Genomic DNA, 19,135 nt, shown 5'->3' on the forward strand with positions numbered 1-19,135 from the left:
TTTTGTGTTATGGAAATAATTTTAGATAAAGAAATTACTTCTTTATTGTCTTATTGATAAACACAACCCAGTAAGATTTGAGATTTCGTTGATCTAAAGATATAATAGGTATATATTTTACGATTCCTGACTAGTTTTATTCCTTTTTTCCTTTATTTTCATAAGATTATATACACCCAGAACAAACCATACATAAGTTCATACATACATATAGATATATATATATATATCACACAAATGAGTCAGGTGCGAATACAACGATTACCAGAGATACCACGGAGTAAATCAGCTCGTTCCGACTATACGCTACAATTCCAAGATGATCGCGGGCGGGCCCAGACTCGGAAATCGCACCATGCAAGATTACGCATGAACGATGCGTCCGCCATACCACGCTCAGAATCAACAAGACGACCACAAGTACGGAGGACCCACTCCGTCAACCAGAACCACGCTGTGCGGTCAAGCCGATCAGTCTCTGAACACACGTTTAACAAGAACATCCCCATGGAAGAAGAGAGACGCAGCCGACCCCAGGTTAAGAAATGGAACTCATTTCATGGGCCAGATAGGGAGATGATGATACCTAGAGATAGTAGTGTGTTTTCTGTGATTGAAGACAGATATGATACGAGACAGTTGCCTCATTACAGTTGGAACTCGAATGTTCCTAATTCCAGCACTGATAATTTATTCAAAGCATTAGAGGAACCTTCGCCAACGCTGGAGATTGAGATCCCGGAAGAAGCACCAAGAGGGACAAGTTTGTATGAAAAGATGAGTAAGCTAATCATTCGCGCGCAAAACAGTGTGGGCTCACTTGTTCCGTTATCACTCAAGAATCCACAATCGGGTTCTGCATCTGATACTCGATCAGAATCATCCGATTCAAGCGACCTGGAAGAGGAAGTGGTCCGTGCTAATAACACAGACACCCAGTATACTATCGAACTGTGGAAGTCTCCACCGGCACTCCAACCGGTAAACACTGACAGTTTGGCTCAGATACTTGATGAAATTAACGAGTTTCATGGCAATTTCGTGGATAAAAATGTCAATCACAGTGATGTAATCGGGTTGAACAGAACTCAACAGAGGATACTTGATTATAAGCAATTGTATGAGTATGAAGAAGTCAGCAAACCTGGATTGTCTTCGTATGAGTTGAAGATCCAGAATGAAACTATATTATCACAGTATACTTCGATCAGACTCCGGTTTTCCTCGCACGAGATCATGTCAAGCAAGAAACATATGGTAAAGACGGATACGGGAGTATTGGGGTTTGTAAATAGAGCAAAGAACTTTGGGTTGGGGCTGGAAAATAAGAATAATGAAGTGACGCTAGAGAATAAGGATATGTTTTTACAAAAGATATGGGATGATGAATATTACAATTGTTTTGTCGACACAAATCACGAAACCATTGAAGAGAAAACTAACGATGATGTCAAGAGCATTAGTTCCGAAGTGGGAATCTACAACCAGGATAAACTTGTGGATATGTCTAATTTAGCCAAGTCGGTCAAATTCGGACGTTCGTAATGTTCATTAATAAATAACTATAGACACTATTTTCCCGTTTCTTTTTGTTCGGGTAGTTTTGATTTGTTTTTATAATGAGGTTGTTTCTCATATGCATTCGCTTTTGCTTCCTTCTTCTTTTTCTTGCGTAATTTCTTTAAATGATGGGCACAAATCTCCAACTCTTCTTCATCTCCTGACTTCTCTATATCGTCGTCGTTCTTGTTATTGTCGTTGTTGTTGTGTTCATCTCTCTTGGGAAACCCATTAGGCATTCCTGAGTCGGACTCATCAGAAGAATCACTGGATGAATCACTAGACGAATCACTGGAGTCTTCACCAAACTCTCGAGTGGGGTGGAATATGCAGCATATTTTGGTTTTCTTTCTGTTTAGATGTTCATTGTCGACAACTTGCTGGTCCCAGGTGACTTGAGGTGGTTGGGCTCTAGTGTTTTCGGCGTGCAAGTGTAGTATAGGACGGGCTAGTTCAGTTAGCGTTATCGAGGAGGAACTCTCTGTGGGTACGGGTGCGTGTTGCATTGCTTGTATGTGTGTGTTTGTGTGGGTGCGTGTGTTTTAGTCTGTATTTATGGGTATGTGCGTGTTATATAATAGAAGTTACTGCTGAGTAATGAATATAAATTGAGTCACTTAAATTTTGGCACTGAATAAATAGGCCAGTAATCATGAGACTTTATTTTTTTGCCTGTTAGCAAACTCCGTAGATTCAGTTTTAGGCAGAGCCGCAGAGACATCATAGTTGCAGCTAACATAGTATACCAAACTACACGATGGGAAAGCCATTACGGTAGTGATGTAACAAGATAACACTCAAATAGCTAGGGAAGATGGGCACCGTATATGATTTTTAGTACGAAATTTTGTTTGCGCTACTTAAACTACGACAGATTTTTAGCAAAAAGTATGCGAAATATCAAGCAAGTCTTGCAACAATACAAAACCACCACCTATGGAATTCCCCAACTGTCTCTAACACCGCATCTTCAAATTCACTTTGTTTTATGTCTGTATATGCCAATTCCAACCACTTGGTCAACTACTATATATCAAAAATAGACAAGTCACGTGAACCAAACCTTAAATCCCGACCACCATTTTTTTTTTTGATTCTTGAGAATAAAACACGTACATTGACACTTTTCCAATATAAACTTTATCACTAAAGCAACATTCACTACAATATAATCTAGTATGAGCAAGAGAGTCAATTTGCCATACACCACCCAAGACTTATTTCCACAATCAGTGGCGACACCTTCGACCCTGAGGTTTGGGTTTGGCGGCGGCGGTGGCAGCACCACCGCTGGTTCCATAGTCTCTGGAACCGGAACATCTTCAATATTTACACCACGTATGAACTATACGCCCACACTAGGCATCTCATCACATACTTCAGGTTTAAGCAGCCACTTCAAGAATATAAAAGTCATGACTAAGCGATTGTTCAAGCCGGCAACCTTAGACTTCGAGACGGCCATATGGGAGATTTTCCACCTTATCATAAACCCACGAAAGATGTACCGGTCCCACTACTTTTACAAACAACAACAGGGTAACAAGTCATCCTATACCAGGGATGACCCATCTTTTTTGATTTTACTAACGGGGTTCTTGTCGATCAGTGCCGTGGCCTGGGGGTTAGCGTATTCGCCTTCGGTAGTGGATATCTTCAAGTTGATAGTCTATATGGTGTTTATCGACTTTTACTTGACGGGTATCATCATTGCTACAGTCACATGGGTTGTCACCAATAGGTTGTTTAATACCGGGTCACTCGGTATGAGTCAATACAATGTCAACTATATCGAATGGGGGTTCTGTTTTGATATTCATTGTAATTCATTCTTAATAATTTGGTGTTTGCTATATGTGGTTCAATTTATATTATTGCCAATTATCAGAATCAAGCAGTCTATCATTGCCTTGATTTTGGGTAACTCTTTATACTTCGGGAGTATCGGGTACTACTTCATTGTCACATTCTACGGATTCAATTCATTACCATTCATTTCCAACCTCAGCATGACCAAGAACTCCGTGGCTGGCCTTGGTGTTACTTCCTCACCGGCCAAATTGCTCCAATTGATTGTGATTGCCGGGATATTACCCTTATTGGCAATTGGATGGTTAATAACCATCGTCTTCCGCTTCAATGTTGCCGACATCATGGTAGATACATACTTTAATTAGATTACGTTTTCTCGTAAATATAATAATAATAATAATAATAATAATAATACTATAATGGTCTATACACTGGTACCCAATTGGTCTAGTCTATCACCAGCTGCTTTAATTCTCATTCCAGTTCTATTACTCAACTCGTAGTCACCTTCACCGACCAACTCGGCCTTCTTTAACCAACTCTTACTTTCAGCCACGGCTGCAGTAACATCGATCTTCTTGGTCGATGCTTTGGTGCGTAATATCCACACAAACATGGTCTTTTCGTACAACGCCGTAGGATAAAGGTAGGGACTGTATGTCATTTTCTGGAACTTGAATTGTGGGGTATCGGAAATAATGTACTTGGCAAGTACATGATTGTCTAAAAGGGCTAATCCATCCTGGGGTTTATCCAACAGTCTAAGACAGATGGCTTGCAAAAAGTATCTGATCATGGCTTCATCCTCAGTTTCTTCAACAAGCGAGTATTTGGAAGTTCCTGTATTGGCGGAATACTCGGCATCAATGGCACCAGAGTATCCTAATGCCTTTAATGCATCCTGCAAATTGGTTTGCGACATTCTATTGTACCCATTCCAGAAATATACCAATTCGTGAACTAATGAAGTACCCACTAAATCCACACTGGCTAATTTAGGATACTGTCTCTTTCTTGCTTCTAAATGCTTGTGTTTTCTGAGCAAGAACTTGTCAAATGGCATTTGCTTGCCGCTTCCTCCAATACCACCCTTTTTAGCGGCAGCGTTGATACCGTGGCCAGGAACATAACTTAATGCTAAATCCAAGTACTTGTCAAACAACTTGGAGTATTTCAACATTTCAGCTTCCTTATCTTCAACTTCAATCATGCCCATTTTGATAAATCTATACTTTTCCAAATAGCAGGCACTAGCCATGAACAAATACACAGCTTTAGACCAGGAATTGATCTCAATAAGGTAAATCATATCCCGGGCAGCGTTGTCGAACTCGTGTTGGAACATGTATGCCATGGCACGGTCAAATATCAACAATGCTTCAACTTGCTGCATTTGGATCTTGTTCAGTTTATCATCGGTGAAGTTCTGCATTAATTCAGTAGCCTTGGCGATTTGTCCCTGCGCAGCCAAGATTCTTCCTTCTTGCAAGAGCCATAATGCATTATGGGGGAAGAACTTTCTGGCTTTGAATAAGATTTGATTGGTGTATAACGCAGGATTCTTCAAGATGGTCTCTAATTCAGCATCGGTAATGGTCACTTTATTATCGAGAGGGATAACATTCTTGATACTGGAGTCTTCATTACCAGGCAATTGAAACCCAACGTCGACAAATTGAACAGGACCATCATAAAAAACTAACAAACAAAGCAAGGCTAATTCACCATGGATGTTTCTGCAAGTGATGGCAGTTCTCCAAAGCAACTTCAACCCGGTGTCTCGATCACCTTTGAACCCAACGATGGAAAGCACCTTACCAATGGCTGGAGGGATCAATGATAGCACAACCTGCAAAATCCCAAAACATAATTGCACACCGGAATGAATGAATTCGTCAACAGTTGAGACATGCATGTGGGTATCGGACAGATCGTTGATGACATCGGAACTTTCCATTGATGATACAAATGACTCGGCACTGGATCCAAGAATGTTCAGATTATCCATGCCATTCAAAGGTGGCACATCTTCTAATGCATCGGAGAATTCATCATCATCGTCATCATCATCTTGGTCATTCTCATCAACTTCGGAAGAAGCGGAGGTGGATGGCGGGGTAGTTAATTTGGAAACATCACCGCAACCCTTGGTTAATGTGACGGAAGATACCAGGCTGCCAATACCATGGAACAAGTTCATTTGTTGTCCATTATTAGGTAAATTAGACCCCTCGACTCTGGCTTTTCTCATAGAGTAGATCTTTTCTAAATCCTTGATCAATTTCAAATCTTGAGGCAAGTTCGCTGAGGACGAATTGGCACTAGAGAATCCTGGCAAATCAACAGTACTAATTGATCGGTTCAACGACGCCAACGAACCATTGATACCGTTGCCATTTCTCGATCCCGCGACGGAATTGGCGGCAGCAATGCTGGCAGCCTCCTTTTTCAATTTCTGTAAATTCTTGTTAAAGATCGGTTCCAGATCCTTGATTCTCTTGTAAACTGCATCCAAGGTCTGGTATGCTCTTCTTAATTTGTACAATGCCTTGGCACCTTCAACAATACCGTTATTCTCGGTTAACAACATCAACAATGCATTCAACAATGTCGATTCAGCATACGTGACCTGGAACTCGGTTCCTGGAGGGTATATATTCGAAGTGGCCATCTGATGCTTGATATTGTACTTACTATTGTTCAAACTGGCGTTTTCAGCTTCACTCAATGTCTTGTGGGCCTTAGCCATAACCTCAGGCTCAAACCCAAGGGTGGCTTCAATAAACTCAATAACACCGAGGGCCAACGGGAAAATAGCATGTGGTTGATCTGACGAGGTTGTCTTGGCCGCTTCTTTATTTAAAAGAGCAATCCCTTGTTCAGTGTGGTCATCTAAGAGGTAATCCATGGCCTTGAGGGCGATTTCAAAATCGTGCACCTGGGTCAAGACTTTTTCATAGTTGGCTTCGTTAGCAACTGGGGACAGACTGGTCAGCAGGGACACTGAACCTAATGACAAGATCAGCGCTTTCTTCCTTAATCCTTTAAGCATGGTGCTGTGTCAAGTGATAAGATGGGGTTGATGATGTGTGGGAAATCCAAAAATATGTAACCGTGGCAGGTAAGCGTGGACAAGGAGGGGAGGGGGGGTGAGTAGGATTTGGTTGTAAAAATAAACTCAACGGTTGCTAGCAGACAAAAATCTTTAAATAGTCAACAATAAAATTGTAACAACTGTTTTGATGAATTAAGAAAGAAAAGTGGTGACTAAGGTTAGATCCACAAGTTAAAGGGGCAGAAATCTGGTCGTGTCTTTTGATTTGTGGCCAACTCCACTTCCTGGCACCGTCGGTTGAAAATTAAATTAGTGTAAACCGTAAACAATAGGAGAACACCGCATCAGCAACACAGACAAAAAAAATTTAAAAAGAAAAAAAAAATTTAAACCGCAGTAATGTTTCATGTATGTGTAACTAAAAATAAATCTACGCCCAAATTCCCCTTGGAAACAAAACATACAATATAGATCTTACCCCATATCGATTGCTCAAACCCAGATCCTTTAAAACCAAACATTCATGAATCTTTCATCCCAATTTACAGTTCTCTAGTAAACCTATGTCGGCCAGTCGGCACCAGGTGCTAATCTATAATTTAATTAATTTGCGGTTTTTTTGTTTCTTTTTGGAGATGGCTGTGTGCAGGAGTCAATTCATCAAACCATCCACACATCTTGATTGTGATTGTAATTGCAATGGAGGACCCTAAAACGTATCTAAACGATAAGCAGTTAAATTCAAAGAGGGGTGGATTGAATATATATCAAAGTGATGTTAAAACCATCAAACAACGTAAATTTCGTAAAGTCCAGCACGTTTAACCCAAAACAGGTTTAAGTTTGTAAAAAGCTGGCTGTAAAAAAAAAAATAGGTTGAATGGAGACAAAAAAAAAAAGAAAATAAAATTATCTCGTTCAAATCTGTCAAAGTTTAGGTATGGGGTTGTAAGCGATTGTGTTTTTTTTTTTTTCGTTGTGAGGTTACGAACATTTCTGTCTATACTTTATACTTCTTGTGGATAGATAGGTATATCTAAGGTGATATTTCATTAGTATATCCACTTCTTGTCAAAGTGGTTACCCCTATTTTATTTTGTTACCCTAATAGGAGATAAGCCTACCTTTTCACAGGAATGAAAATTAACTTGTAAAAATTTTTAGTTTTGTTTTTTGTTTTGTTTGCAGTTTCTGGTTAATTTTGCAAGTACATTTTTTTGCAGATTTGCCCAGTAACAGTACAAGCAACTTTTGTTTTCGCTAAAAATGTGAGGTGACATATGTCAAACCATTACTTCATAATGCTTTGAAACTGGTGTTGGTTATTATCTTCACAGGAACAATATTTGAATTAGATATTGCTCACTAGGAATCAGATCATTTTATATGTTTAATTATCTCCAACTCTTATACAATGAATACCCGGTTATCGATAGCCGGGTATTTCTTAGGCCTGTAAGAGCCGGATAATCATGAATCCAGTTTACAAAATTATCCGATTTCTTTTGATATTGTTCATATCAGCATAAGGAGGCTCAAGAAGAACTTTGTTTTTAGTTATTGGTTAAGATAAATTCTCCTTAGCAGTTGTTGTCTGCTAAATGGAGGAAGTTCGCTGGCCGACCAAGAAAATCACGGCAGTTGCATTTGCTAAAGCAAGGCTGAATCACCCTATATCAGATTATATTGAAAGGAGGTATTTCCATTTCTAGGTAAATTGGTTTTCCAAGCTAATTTCTGCTAACTGAAGTGATTGATTACGCGTACTTCAAAGTCTTGGCTGCAAACACACACGTTACATGCAAATCAGATATTTTTTTGCTTGTCCATGATCTGGTTCGCCTTAGTTTCCTCGGCTATAAACGACATCAGTGTTCCCACCAGCTGGACAATCACGGAAATCAGCTCTTAAGGTACACATCCCAGCATCACAATATTACCAATACGGAAGTATAGCAACAGTGAATTACCTCATTAACGGTTTTCAAAAAAAAAAATCTTATTGTTCCCAATACGCAGAACTTGCAGCATTAACCATTTTCGGAAGTCAAAGAAAAAAAATATTTGGAAACGCTTGCAAAATAAAATATTCTTGGATCGATCGCGCACCAACAATATGATAATCTCTATTGTTGTAGCTCGATCAGTCGATCCACAATTCTGGGAAAATGTCTATATAAATAGTTCAAGACGTCCTTTTAGTCGGTTTTAATTTAGTCTATCTTTTCTTCTGTAATTAAAAATGAAGATTTCCAAAATTATACTTCCAACTTTCACTCTTGCAGCTATTCTAGATGCAGCACCAATCCTCACTATAACAGTAACGGCACCAGTTGTTACCGTATGGTCAACTGTTATAGCTACAAAGACAAATTATCATTTATTCACAACTGTTCATGCGCCTCCACCAGCACAAACAGAATCATCTGTTACTACAGCCACTACCTCCAGCTCTATCCAAAATGATGATCCAGATACATCGACGACTTCTATAGAGGATCCAACTACTTCTCCATCCTCTATCATGCCCACTACTACATCATCATCACAGGTTACAACAGCCACTACAACAACAACTTCTTCCACTTCACAAGAAGACTCTTCAACATCATCAGTTACACCAACTCCATCCACTACCGAGGAAACAACTTCCAGTACAACTTCCAGTACAACTTCCAGTACAACTTCCAGTACAACTTCCAGTACAACTTCCAGTACAACCTCCAGTACAACCTCCAGTACAACTTCCAGTACAACCTCCAGTACAACCTCCAGTACAACCTCCAGTACAACTTCCAGTACAACCTCCAGTACAACTTCAAGTTCTACATCTTCTAGTGAAACTGCTACTTCAACCCAAGACGACGACAGCGCTATAACCAGCGACGTTGAATTTGCCCAAGATATCCTCAGTGAACACAATAGAGTGCGGGCACTCCACGGTGTAAACCCATTACAATGGAACAATTCCCTTGCTCAATTCGGACTTGAGTACGGGCAACGAGTATTAGATTGCAACAATTTACAACTTGTCCATTCTGGTGGTCCTTACGGAGAAAACTTGGCTGCTGGTTACGTAGGTGGTAAAGCACCCCTTGATGCTTGGTATGACGAAATCAAGAATTACGATTACAGCAATCCGGAAATCAACGCAGATACGGGACATTTCACTCAAGTAGTATGGAAGGACACTACCCAGGTCGGTTGTGCTAGAATCATGTGTAGTAATGCGTGGAGACAATATACCATCTGTGAATACTCCAAGACTAGAGGAAATCTCATTGGAGTAACCAGTACAGGACAGACATATCTTGAAGTGAATGTGTTGCCATTGCTTAATCCATAAATTACAATATTAGATCTTTTTTTGTTATAAAAGTAATTAAAAGTGTATATTTTTCAAAATAATAATAAAACTAAACAAATGATTTAACTAAATTACAATTGAAAAATAAATATTTTCAACTAGCTTCTACACTTAGTTCTTTAAAACTTCAGCGAATTGACCCTTGGATGGCTTGGCAGCGGCCTTTTCAACCTTGACAGAACCATTGTAAGCCTTAGCGTAAGGGTTTAATCTTAATAAGACTTGCTTGTTCTTCAATGGGTTCTTCTTCAAGACGTGAGTTCTCTTTTGGGTGGCTTGACCAGCTGGTCTGACGACAGCTTGGACTTCAGCAGAGTTGATCAATCTGGTGACATCAGTGTTGGAGATGATGTTGGATGGTAAAGCGTAACCAGTCTTGATGGACTTGGTGGAGTCAGAACCGTAGACGGAGTCCAAGGATTCGAAAGCACCTTGGGTCCAGATGATGAATCTACCTAAGTGAGCACCTGGGGCTAATTGTAATAAACCTAAGTGCTTGACGGAAGCGGTTTCGACACCTGGAACGTTTCTCAAGGCCTTGACGATACCGTTGTCTTGAGCATAGACAACTAATGGACCTCTTCTTTGAGTGAATCTTCTACCTCTCAACTTACCCTTACCAGCTCTCAACTTCTTGGACTTGATGACCTTGATGACATCCTTGTGGGCACCAACAGCCTTCAAGACAGCGACAGCTTCCTTGGTCTTGGTAACGGATTCGAAGTCGTTAGAAACAACTAATGGTAATTCCTTAACTTGTTCAACTCTGTGACCTCTAGCCAAGACTAAAGAAGTAACGGCGGAAGCAGCGATAGCGGAAGCAGTAGCATAACGCTTTTCGTTGTGGTTAACCTTGACGTGCCACTTTCTCCAAGTCTTGGTTGGAGCAAACATACGACCACCACGACACATGTTACCGAAAGCAGCTTGACCAGAACGGTGGGTACCACCACCACCAACTCTTGGAATTCTGGCAACAGCTCTACCGGTACCCCAGGATTCAGCGGAGGTTTGGTGACCGGCGTTTTCAGCGACAGCGTAAGCTTGTCTCTTGTTCTTGTTGACTCTAACAAAAACAGAGTGGACAATATCTGGTCTGACTGGAGCAGAGAAGACAGCTGGTAATGGTAATTGAGTGGAGGTTTGTTCACCTTGAGCGGAGATAACAGAAACTTGTGGACGAGCAGACATCGTTAACAATATGTATAATAATGATGAAGAAAGAAGAAGAAGAAGAAGAGATTAATTGTACTGAAAAATTTTTCTTCTATAGTGTTTGTGTGAAGGGTTGAAAAAATTTTCAAGGTCGTGCGAAAGTCAAAAGTTTTAGGTCTTTTTGAACTTCAACTTTTCTACAAAGATGTTACCCGGATCGTACTGCATATAACCAAGTAATACTCGGTAGCTCAAAGATAAGAATCTGTTATAGTATAAACAGTAACTACACAAATGGGGTAAAATGCAAATTATGAACTGAAATTGACTTGAAACTGAACCAAATTTGACTTTATTGAGAAGCTGGCCAAAGCAAGTATGTGGTGGTGGTGGTGGACAAGGTGCCGAACAAGGAGCAGATGGATATAGCTTCACACATCACTTTCAACCTCAATTGTGAAACAAAAAGATATGTAGAGACTTGGTCTAACTCTATCAAAGCTCGATCCAAATGAATAACAGCACTGGCTCTAACTATTCAACAACATGAACCACCTTGTTGTGCTTGTGCTCTAGGTCTATTCAAATCCACACCGCCAGCTCTTCTTCCACCGGCTTGTCTAGCTCTGCCTCCAGCAGCATTGATAGCTTCTTCAACAGGTAAAGCTCTTCCTATTCTATTAAACACTTCCAAAACACCATCACCAGTCTTGGCAGAACATTCAGCAATGATGATGGTAGAACCACCACCAGTGGCCTCACTATTGTATTGTTCGACATACTCTTCCACTTCGCTAAGTTCTACTTCTCTATTATCAGATAAATCAGACTTATTACCGACTAATGCAATGACAATCCCCTCTGGTGCTTGCTTTCTCAATTCCTTAATCCAGTCTTGGGCTCTATTAAAGGATACCCGGCTTGTTATATCATACACACAAAGAGCAGCATTGGCATTTCTATAATACATAGGAGCAAGTGATTTATATCTTTCCTGTCCGGCAGTATCCCATATTTCAAACTTAATAGTGGTGTCGGTTTCAGGTATGGTGATAGTCTGGGTCAAGAATGCTGCACCTATGGTGGATTCCCTTAATTCATCAAAGGTGTTTTTGACGAATCTGTGCACGATGGATGACTTACCAACGGCACTCTCACCCAAGAGAACGAGTTTGAACTGAGCGAATCGAGATGTGGCTGGTGCTGACATGATGATGATAGTAGTAGTAATAATAATATTATTATTTTATTATCGGAATGGTTTGATAATATGATAAACAAAGAATATAAATGGATAAACCGGAAATAGTACTTTTGTGCTTGACTAATCTGATTAAGTCTTGATTGATTTGTGTGACGACGTAGATCGTTATCTATATGTTTTGGGTACTCTAAAGATAAAACGTTGTCACTATCAAGGGCAAAAAGTGAGGTCGGGTTTGATCGTTACATTTGTTGAGATTGCCATACAAAAAAAAAAATAGACAGTCGGTTTGTATGCAGGACCACAGATTTAGGCAGTGCAGTTTGACCTGATTCTTCTTCATGAGGAAGTATAGAGATTCCTGTCAACGTGTATCAAAACTTGCATTTTGTGGTAGTTGGCGTTTGCAGTATGGAGTTCAGCTTTCAGCATGACTGAGGTGTTAGGGGGCGTTGTCCAACTTGCGTGCATTTCACAATACACCGGTGCAATAACTCGGTGTTTCTACGTTCGTCAAAAAAGTGTTGCACAGACTGAGCATGTTTAGCTGCTACAGCTCGCTTGGTTATGCAATATTATTTATTGTCTTTATATTTACAAGATATGATGTTACAAACTAAGTACAACCAACTTAATCTTCAATCTTGGCCAAGATTTCCTTGTCGGTGTACAACAAGTATTCTTCTTCACCAATCTTAACTGGGTTACCACCAAAGTTTGGTAATAAGACCTTGTCACCAGCCTTGACGGAGGTTGGAATGACTTGACCAGTGGTGGTGTTGGTGATACCTGGACCAGCAGCAATGACAGTAGCTTGGTTCAACTTTTCTTGGTTCTTTTCTGGAATGTAAATACCAGTGGCAGTCTTGGTAGCTGGCTTAAGTCTTTGGACTAAGACCCTGTCGAATAATGGCTTTAAGGAGGAAGCGTTCTTTAAGAAGGACTAGAAAAAAGTTAGTATTTCCCATCTCGCTGATATCCACACGGAGTAGATCACTGTACATACCATTGTGGATGTTACTGCTGATTGTTTGATTAAGTGGAAATGGTAGAACCTGGGGGAGAACGTATTTAAATTGAAATTTTTTTTCCACTACATAGAAGCACATAGAAAATTCTCTGGCGGTTTGAACAAAGCGCACGACTTCTTTTTGTTTTTGGTTTTTGATGCAGACATTTTTTTGTTTTTCCGTGGAAATAATTTTAAGTATAAACACTTTTTTTTTTTTTGCAGCTATTTAATACATTTTTATACACTAATTCAAATATCTATCTAATGGTTCACCCAACACATTTTCAATAACACGAACCAAACCACCTCTGACTTCCAACTCAACCTCTTCATCATCGCTTTCCAATAATTCAGCAATGTATGGCACCAAAGTAGGCAAGAACGACAACCATTGTTCACCCATCTTTTGGAAGATAGTCTTGAATGTTCTAATGGTCCAGATCTTGGTTGATGAACTAGTTTCGTTTTCATTAGACACAAACTTGATCAATCCGTGAACCAAAATTTCATTGTACTCTTCCGAACTGACATTAGTCACAAATGTACTGATAGCCTTGACCAAATACTTTCCAATAGAATCTTCCACATTGACCAATTGCTCCAACAATGGATTGCAGATGCTTTCAAATCTACCTTGTTGAGACCAGTAGTCATCTTGATCGTACTTGAATGAAGAAGTCAAGGAAATGAACATAATTCTTCTCAAATTGGTAGCAACGATGTCTCCACTGGCAAATCTCTTCAAAATGCTGGAAACTGGATCTAACAAATACGAATAGTAGGAAGTAATAATACTCTTTAATTGTTCTTGCAACTTGTTGAAGAATCTGAAGAACGCCATCAATCTGGAAATCTCAGTATTACCGGCAAATGTAGCCCCTTCACCGGAAACAGCCCATCTTACCAAATTAGCAAACAATGGACGGAAACTTTTGTCGTTTAACTTCATCACAAATTGAATAGAACAGGTATGCACAGAACTCTCTAATCTGTGAACGGTGTTATTATCAAACTTGTTGTCGTTTTGCTCCGAGTATTGTCTAAATTCAAAAGCACTAATTAACCATCTCATGAACAAAGTGGATTGTGCTGTGGCCGACTTCTTGTCAATCTTGTCAATGGTGGATTGCATAGCGTTCAAGTACAAACCAAGATTACCAGAATTGTCATTTTGGTAAAAGTTCTTGCTGGTCCAAATAGTACATAATGACTTCAATACTTGCCCAAGATCCATGTGGTCCACAATCAATTGCAATACACTAGACCTAATTTCATTTTCAATCAAGTCACTAGACAACACAGTGATAAGAACAGAATCCAAGGTGGTGGTCATAAATGCAGGGATTTTTTTGATGTAACTGGACAACAACACTAAAATAGAAGCTTGCAATAACTTGGCACTGGTTTCGTCTTCAGCAGTGGTGGTATTTTCCCAGATCTTAAGTGCAGGTGGAACAATTTTGGGGAATAACCCAAGGGTCTTGACACCCATGAGGTTGATCACACTGGTGATGGCATTGATCGAGGAAATAATGATTTCTGGTTGTTCGTTCAATAACCCACGATCAGAAGCGATAATAGATAATGATTCGATCAAAACCTTGGAATGAGCAGCGAAATAGGTCGAATTGGAAGGACTAAACTTGCTAACGATAGTGGAGAACGTATCCAAATAGGCTTGTTGTAATTCCACATCGATATTCTGGTTAATTCCCTTAATTAAAACCGGTAACAACTTGCTAAGCACTGAGTCTTGAACAGATTCATCAATATTAGCAGCACTCAATTCCGATTCAAACTTTCTACCAGCCAAAATAGCATAATTTCTGGCAACCTTGATTGATAACGTATCTGACAAGTTGTCAATGTCCAATGAGTCAATGATAGCATCGACAAAGTAATTCAAAGGTAATAAATCCAACAACTTGGCCAACATTTCATACAACTTGATACAAATATCCTTGTTCTTACTCAAATTAGTGAAATTATCCAAACCAGCCAATGCAAATGAAGTAATATTTCTAAACTTGTTCAAAACAGATTCCTTATTGTCATTGGCAATATTAGAGTCTAAGACAACAACAGCAACCTTAGTCTTTAATGAAGATGCGTCATAGCCGGAATCAGCCTCCAATACCGAAATCAAGAAACTCAATAATTGATGTTTTAATTTGGCTAATTCTTCAGAAGTGAGTGAAACAATAGAAGCCCCGAAAATTGGTCTGGAACTCAACTTTTGATACTCGTCGGAATTGACTTCCAATGGAGTAACTGGGATTTGGTTCCAGAACTTGGTGAATTCATAAATACCATGCAATTGTTCGTCAGCAGTGAATCCCTTCAAATAAGCATTAGTGAATTCTAAAACAGTCTCGGCTTCACCAACCTTCCCCTTGCCGATGTTAGCAGCGTATTGCTGGGCAATCAAAAACAAAAGAATGTGCATGGATTGGGCACTGTCCAAGGTCTTGGTCAACGAGGTGAACAACTTGACACGTCTGTGTCTTGGGATATGTTCAAACGCAGTCACGAAACTGGTCAACAAGAATTCAATCTCGTTGCTGATGGAAGTAGACCCATTGGCAGCAATAGCTGGAATGACCTTGGCCACAGTTTGTTGCAAGGCTGAGTTGGAGAATTCGTCATCTTGTCTGATGGTATGGGCCCCCATAAATGTAAAGATTGGCATGACTGAATGTAAAATGATCTCGGGTGCAAGTGATGCTAATTCAGAAATCACCAATAACAATCTGTTTTGAACTTGTGGTGATTGGGAAGATCTGATCGAGTTGACAATCAAATCGGCTCTGATCGAGTTCGAATCAAACTTGAATTCTTGTTGACTTTCCTTCATCTTGATGATACTCAACAACATACATGAAGCCAAAGTTTCTTGCGAGTACAACACTGGCAAATTACCATCGTTTCCTAAGTAGTCCAAATCAGTCAAAATCTTGAACAATACCTTTAATAAATCAGGACGGGAAATGTCAACATCTTTTCTCAATTTAGATTCCAAAACTTCTAAAACAACTGTCAACTTCTTTAAATGTGTAGAAGCCATGGTGTTGATATCATCCTTTGCCATAGCCTGTTTGGCAGAATTAGAAGATCTTCTTCTTCTTTTGGCAATACCCTGTTCCGGCATCTGGTCGACAATTTGCACATTGGCCAAAGCGTGAAGGAACAAATCATGATCAATCTCAAGTTCTTGTAAAGTGGCCATGGGGTCAAATTCAACATTGTCATCACCAAGTAACAATTCCACCAATTTACTCATAATCTTCAATCTAGCATCCACCGACTTGAACTTGTTAAAGATTTCAAGGATTCTATTATTAACGGCAATTTGTAAATTACCTGAAGTTGATTCCAACCCATGACAAAGCCATTCGATTTCCTTACCGGTGTTCTTTTCTTGGGAACTAGCTCCACCAACCAATCCAACAATTGAGGTTTCAAAGTTATCGAAAAAGTCAACCTTGGCGACATTTGCCTGTTCGAGCCATTGACTTCTCTTGTTCAAATAACCATCGATATCGCCATCCAAGAAGAAAAATCTATCATCGTTACCTACCTTATTTTCAGCAGCAACAATCTTCCATGCTCTCCATTTAAGCACAAGTGGCCAGAATGTCAAGGACCACTGGTTCAAGAAGAAAGTCTTGAGCACAACTTGACCAAACTTCTTTTGTCCGGACTTATTGACATTGAATACAGTTCCAAACAAGACCTTGTTGACACGGGAAGCATCCAAAGTCATATCCTTAACTGTATCATCTTTGGCAAAAATCTCACAAAGGAATAATCCAAAATTAGGTGGGAGAATGGCTCTTTTATCCGCTTTGGTGTTGCCGTAAATTTGTTCTTCCAAGAATAAAGTAGTTTTGGTCTTGCTCTTGCCAGAATGTAATTTAGAAGTAATGTCGGAAATAACTCTTAATATCTGGGCGTATCCTTCTCTGATTGGTTTGGAGTCATCTGATAATGCCAAGGCGATAATTGGAAGCAATAAATAAAAGTCAGTTGAACCGTTAGCAAGATCCTTAATTCTTATTCTAAGGTATCTAATTGCTGATAATCTGATGAATAATGGCACAGCTGGAGTCAATGAAGTTCTAATGATAAACGACAATGCCACTTCGGACGATTTGAACACTTTGCTGCAGAAATGGAAGATGGTATTCTTTTGAATTTTGACATTTGTTGATGTTAATAAGCGGCTTAATGTAGCAAGTAAACTATTGAATTCTTCCTCGTTGTCAGTATTGAAATATGAAGTGGCTTTAACAGTGACAGTGGAGAGATCGAAGGTTGAATCAACTTCTTCTTCATTAATCAGACTATCTTCGTCTTCAGCATCAAAGACTAGATCATCATCTTCCTTCTTTTCGCCGATAACAGTCATGAATCTTAATTCCAAGTCATCAATGCTTAAATCTTGTAATTTCAATTGAGTAGTAAATAAATCAGCATCAGCCTTCAAAAGTGCTTGCGAAGTCTTGATCAAACTAGATCTTACACTTTCATCAGGAGTGGTTGAGTTTTTAAATACTAAATTAGCAATACTGGTGTAGCTGGCCTTGTTGGAAAGATCAATATATTCAACCAATTTAGATGATTCTGCATTTGGAAAAGTAGACACGAAATAAAATGTCAAGAACTTGTTTAAATTGAATCCTTCACTCTTCAATTCACTTAAATGAGAAACGACGTTTTCAATTTTCAAATTCCTGAAACAATCCACAGGCTCAATTCCACCTTGGTAAGAGTTCCATAATTGTAACAACACAATCAAGGTAGATCTCAAGTTTGTTCCGGCAACTGATTGTGGGTCTTGCAAAATAGATTCAGTCAATGATTTGATCAAATCAGAAGTCAATGGAACAATTGAACAAAGAACTGAGGTGATTGAGTAAGCAGTCAACTTCAAATCAGTGTTGATAGAATAAGAATACTTGGACTCCTTTTGAGGCAACAACATTAAACCAACAGTTTCCAACACAACAGGCATGTGTTTCTCATTCAATTCGGGAATATTCTTGGACAAAGAGGCAAGGACTTGCACAATGTTAGACAAGTAGAAAACTAGTTGTTCTTTGTATATTGTGTGGTTCTTGATTTGTTCATTCAAGAACATACTGTAGAACTTGACCAAATCAAAGTCGTTGTAGAATGCTTTAAGGATTGAGGAAGCAGGAGGAGCTTTCAACAAATCCTTGTAACCGACAACCCATTCAAAGATCTTGGGGAATTGGTTCTTGGGAATAACATTCAAGATCTTGACAAACACTGGTTGTTGATAATATGGCAACGAAGTCAAGATCAATAATTCTGCATTGTGGATGTTGGCATGGAATCTTCTAATCAACCATTCGGTGGCCTTAATTGCTGGTACAAGGTTGTAGTAAGGACCAACCAAGGTTAAGAACGCTTCGATATTTCGGTTTAATTGGTCAACTATATCCTTGGTTTGGACATTTCTGTCTAAATTAATAGACGTGTCTGAGAAGAGAGTCTGCTTGAACTTGTTAAACCTGGAATCTAACTCAGATAATTCTTCCAATCCTTCGTAAGCAATCTGATGAATATATTCATAGTCTTGAGTAGATGCAACTTTAGGTTCAAATAGAAGCGAACGAGAATGGATCTTCGAACGGGCTTTTCTATCGAGAGAAACGGAAGCGGTCTTCTCGCTGATAGACTTTAACTGCGAAGATAAACTCGACATCTTGCTTAACTGAGTTATGTTGTTCTTCTTGCAACAGAACAAGAAGTAAATATGATTTCTTGAATGGAAAAAAAAAAATGTCGCCATACGAGATGCCCTTGCGGCTCAGCCAGAAAATGACCGTGCTACCATGTGGCGACTTTTTCATAACCAGGATTTAGTTGCAAAACATATTGCATTCACATTGATCACACATGCATTACAACTCTCAGTAGCGTTTGATGCTAGTCAAATGACAA

The 19,135-nt window shown here is 39.4% G+C and overlaps 8 protein-coding genes across 8 annotated transcripts; 3 read left to right on the forward strand and 5 right to left on the reverse strand. All coding sequences in view use genetic code 12, as the record gives it.

The window, feature by feature from the left end:
* Positions 1–175: 175 nt before the first annotated feature.
* Positions 176–2,626, forward strand: SPAPADRAFT_61701 (uncharacterized protein; the record flags this gene model as incomplete). The annotated part of the gene is made up of 1 exon (XM_007375855.1): positions 176–2,626. One exon carries the CDS (start codon positions 238–240, stop codon positions 1,543–1,545), a length of 1,308 nt encoding a protein of 435 aa, XP_007375917.1.
* Positions 2,627–2,678: 52 nt separating this feature from the next.
* SPAPADRAFT_61702 (uncharacterized protein) lies at positions 2,679–3,752 on the forward strand (the record flags this gene model as incomplete). Its single annotated transcript, XM_007375856.1, has 1 exon — positions 2,679–3,752. The coding sequence occupies one exon, from the start codon at positions 2,739–2,741 to the stop codon at positions 3,735–3,737; it is 999 nt and encodes a 332-aa protein (XP_007375918.1).
* Positions 3,753–3,796: 44 nt separating this feature from the next.
* Positions 3,797–6,488, reverse strand: IML2 (Iml2p; the record flags this gene model as incomplete). The annotated part of the gene is made up of 2 exons (XM_007375857.1): positions 3,797–5,344; positions 5,534–6,488. The coding sequence occupies 2 exons, from the start codon at positions 6,422–6,424 to the stop codon at positions 3,797–3,799; spliced, it is 2,439 nt and encodes an 812-aa protein (XP_007375919.1).
* Positions 6,489–8,661: 2,173 nt separating this feature from the next.
* Positions 8,662–9,828, forward strand: RBE1 (sterol-binding protein; the record flags this gene model as incomplete). The annotated part of the gene is made up of 1 exon (XM_007375858.1): positions 8,662–9,828. The coding sequence occupies one exon, from the start codon at positions 8,670–8,672 to the stop codon at positions 9,771–9,773; it is 1,104 nt and encodes a 367-aa protein (XP_007375920.1).
* On the reverse strand, positions 9,800–11,011 carry RPL4B (60S ribosomal protein uL4; the record flags this gene model as incomplete). Its single annotated transcript, XM_007375859.1, has 1 exon — positions 9,800–11,011. The coding sequence occupies one exon, from the start codon at positions 10,983–10,985 to the stop codon at positions 9,906–9,908; it is 1,080 nt and encodes a 359-aa protein (XP_007375921.1).
* A 162-nt stretch (positions 11,012–11,173) lies between these two features.
* On the reverse strand, positions 11,174–12,360 carry YPT52 (Rab family GTPase; the record flags this gene model as incomplete). The annotated part of the gene is made up of 1 exon (XM_007375860.1): positions 11,174–12,360. The coding sequence occupies one exon, from the start codon at positions 12,157–12,159 to the stop codon at positions 11,488–11,490; it is 672 nt and encodes a 223-aa protein (XP_007375922.1).
* Positions 12,361–12,722: 362 nt separating this feature from the next.
* Positions 12,723–13,200, reverse strand: SPAPADRAFT_61712 (uncharacterized protein; the record flags this gene model as incomplete). Its single annotated transcript, XM_007375861.1, has 2 exons — positions 12,723–13,096; positions 13,160–13,200. 2 exons carry the CDS (start codon positions 13,160–13,162, stop codon positions 12,785–12,787), a joined length of 315 nt encoding a protein of 104 aa, XP_007375923.1.
* Positions 13,201–13,354: 154 nt separating this feature from the next.
* Positions 13,355–18,926, reverse strand: SPAPADRAFT_153854 (snoRNA-binding rRNA-processing protein; the record flags this gene model as incomplete). The annotated part of the gene is made up of 2 exons (XM_007375862.1): positions 13,355–16,853; positions 16,899–18,926. 2 exons carry the CDS (start codon positions 18,894–18,896, stop codon positions 13,410–13,412), a joined length of 5,442 nt encoding a protein of 1,813 aa, XP_007375924.1.
* Between the last annotated feature and the right edge of the window lie 209 nt (positions 18,927–19,135).

Source organism: Spathaspora passalidarum (genome assembly GCF_000223485.1).
Source record: "Spathaspora passalidarum NRRL Y-27907 unplaced genomic scaffold SPAPAscaffold_4, whole genome shotgun sequence".
In the NCBI taxonomy this organism is placed as follows: Eukaryota; Fungi; Ascomycota; class Pichiomycetes; order Serinales; family Debaryomycetaceae; genus Spathaspora; species Spathaspora passalidarum.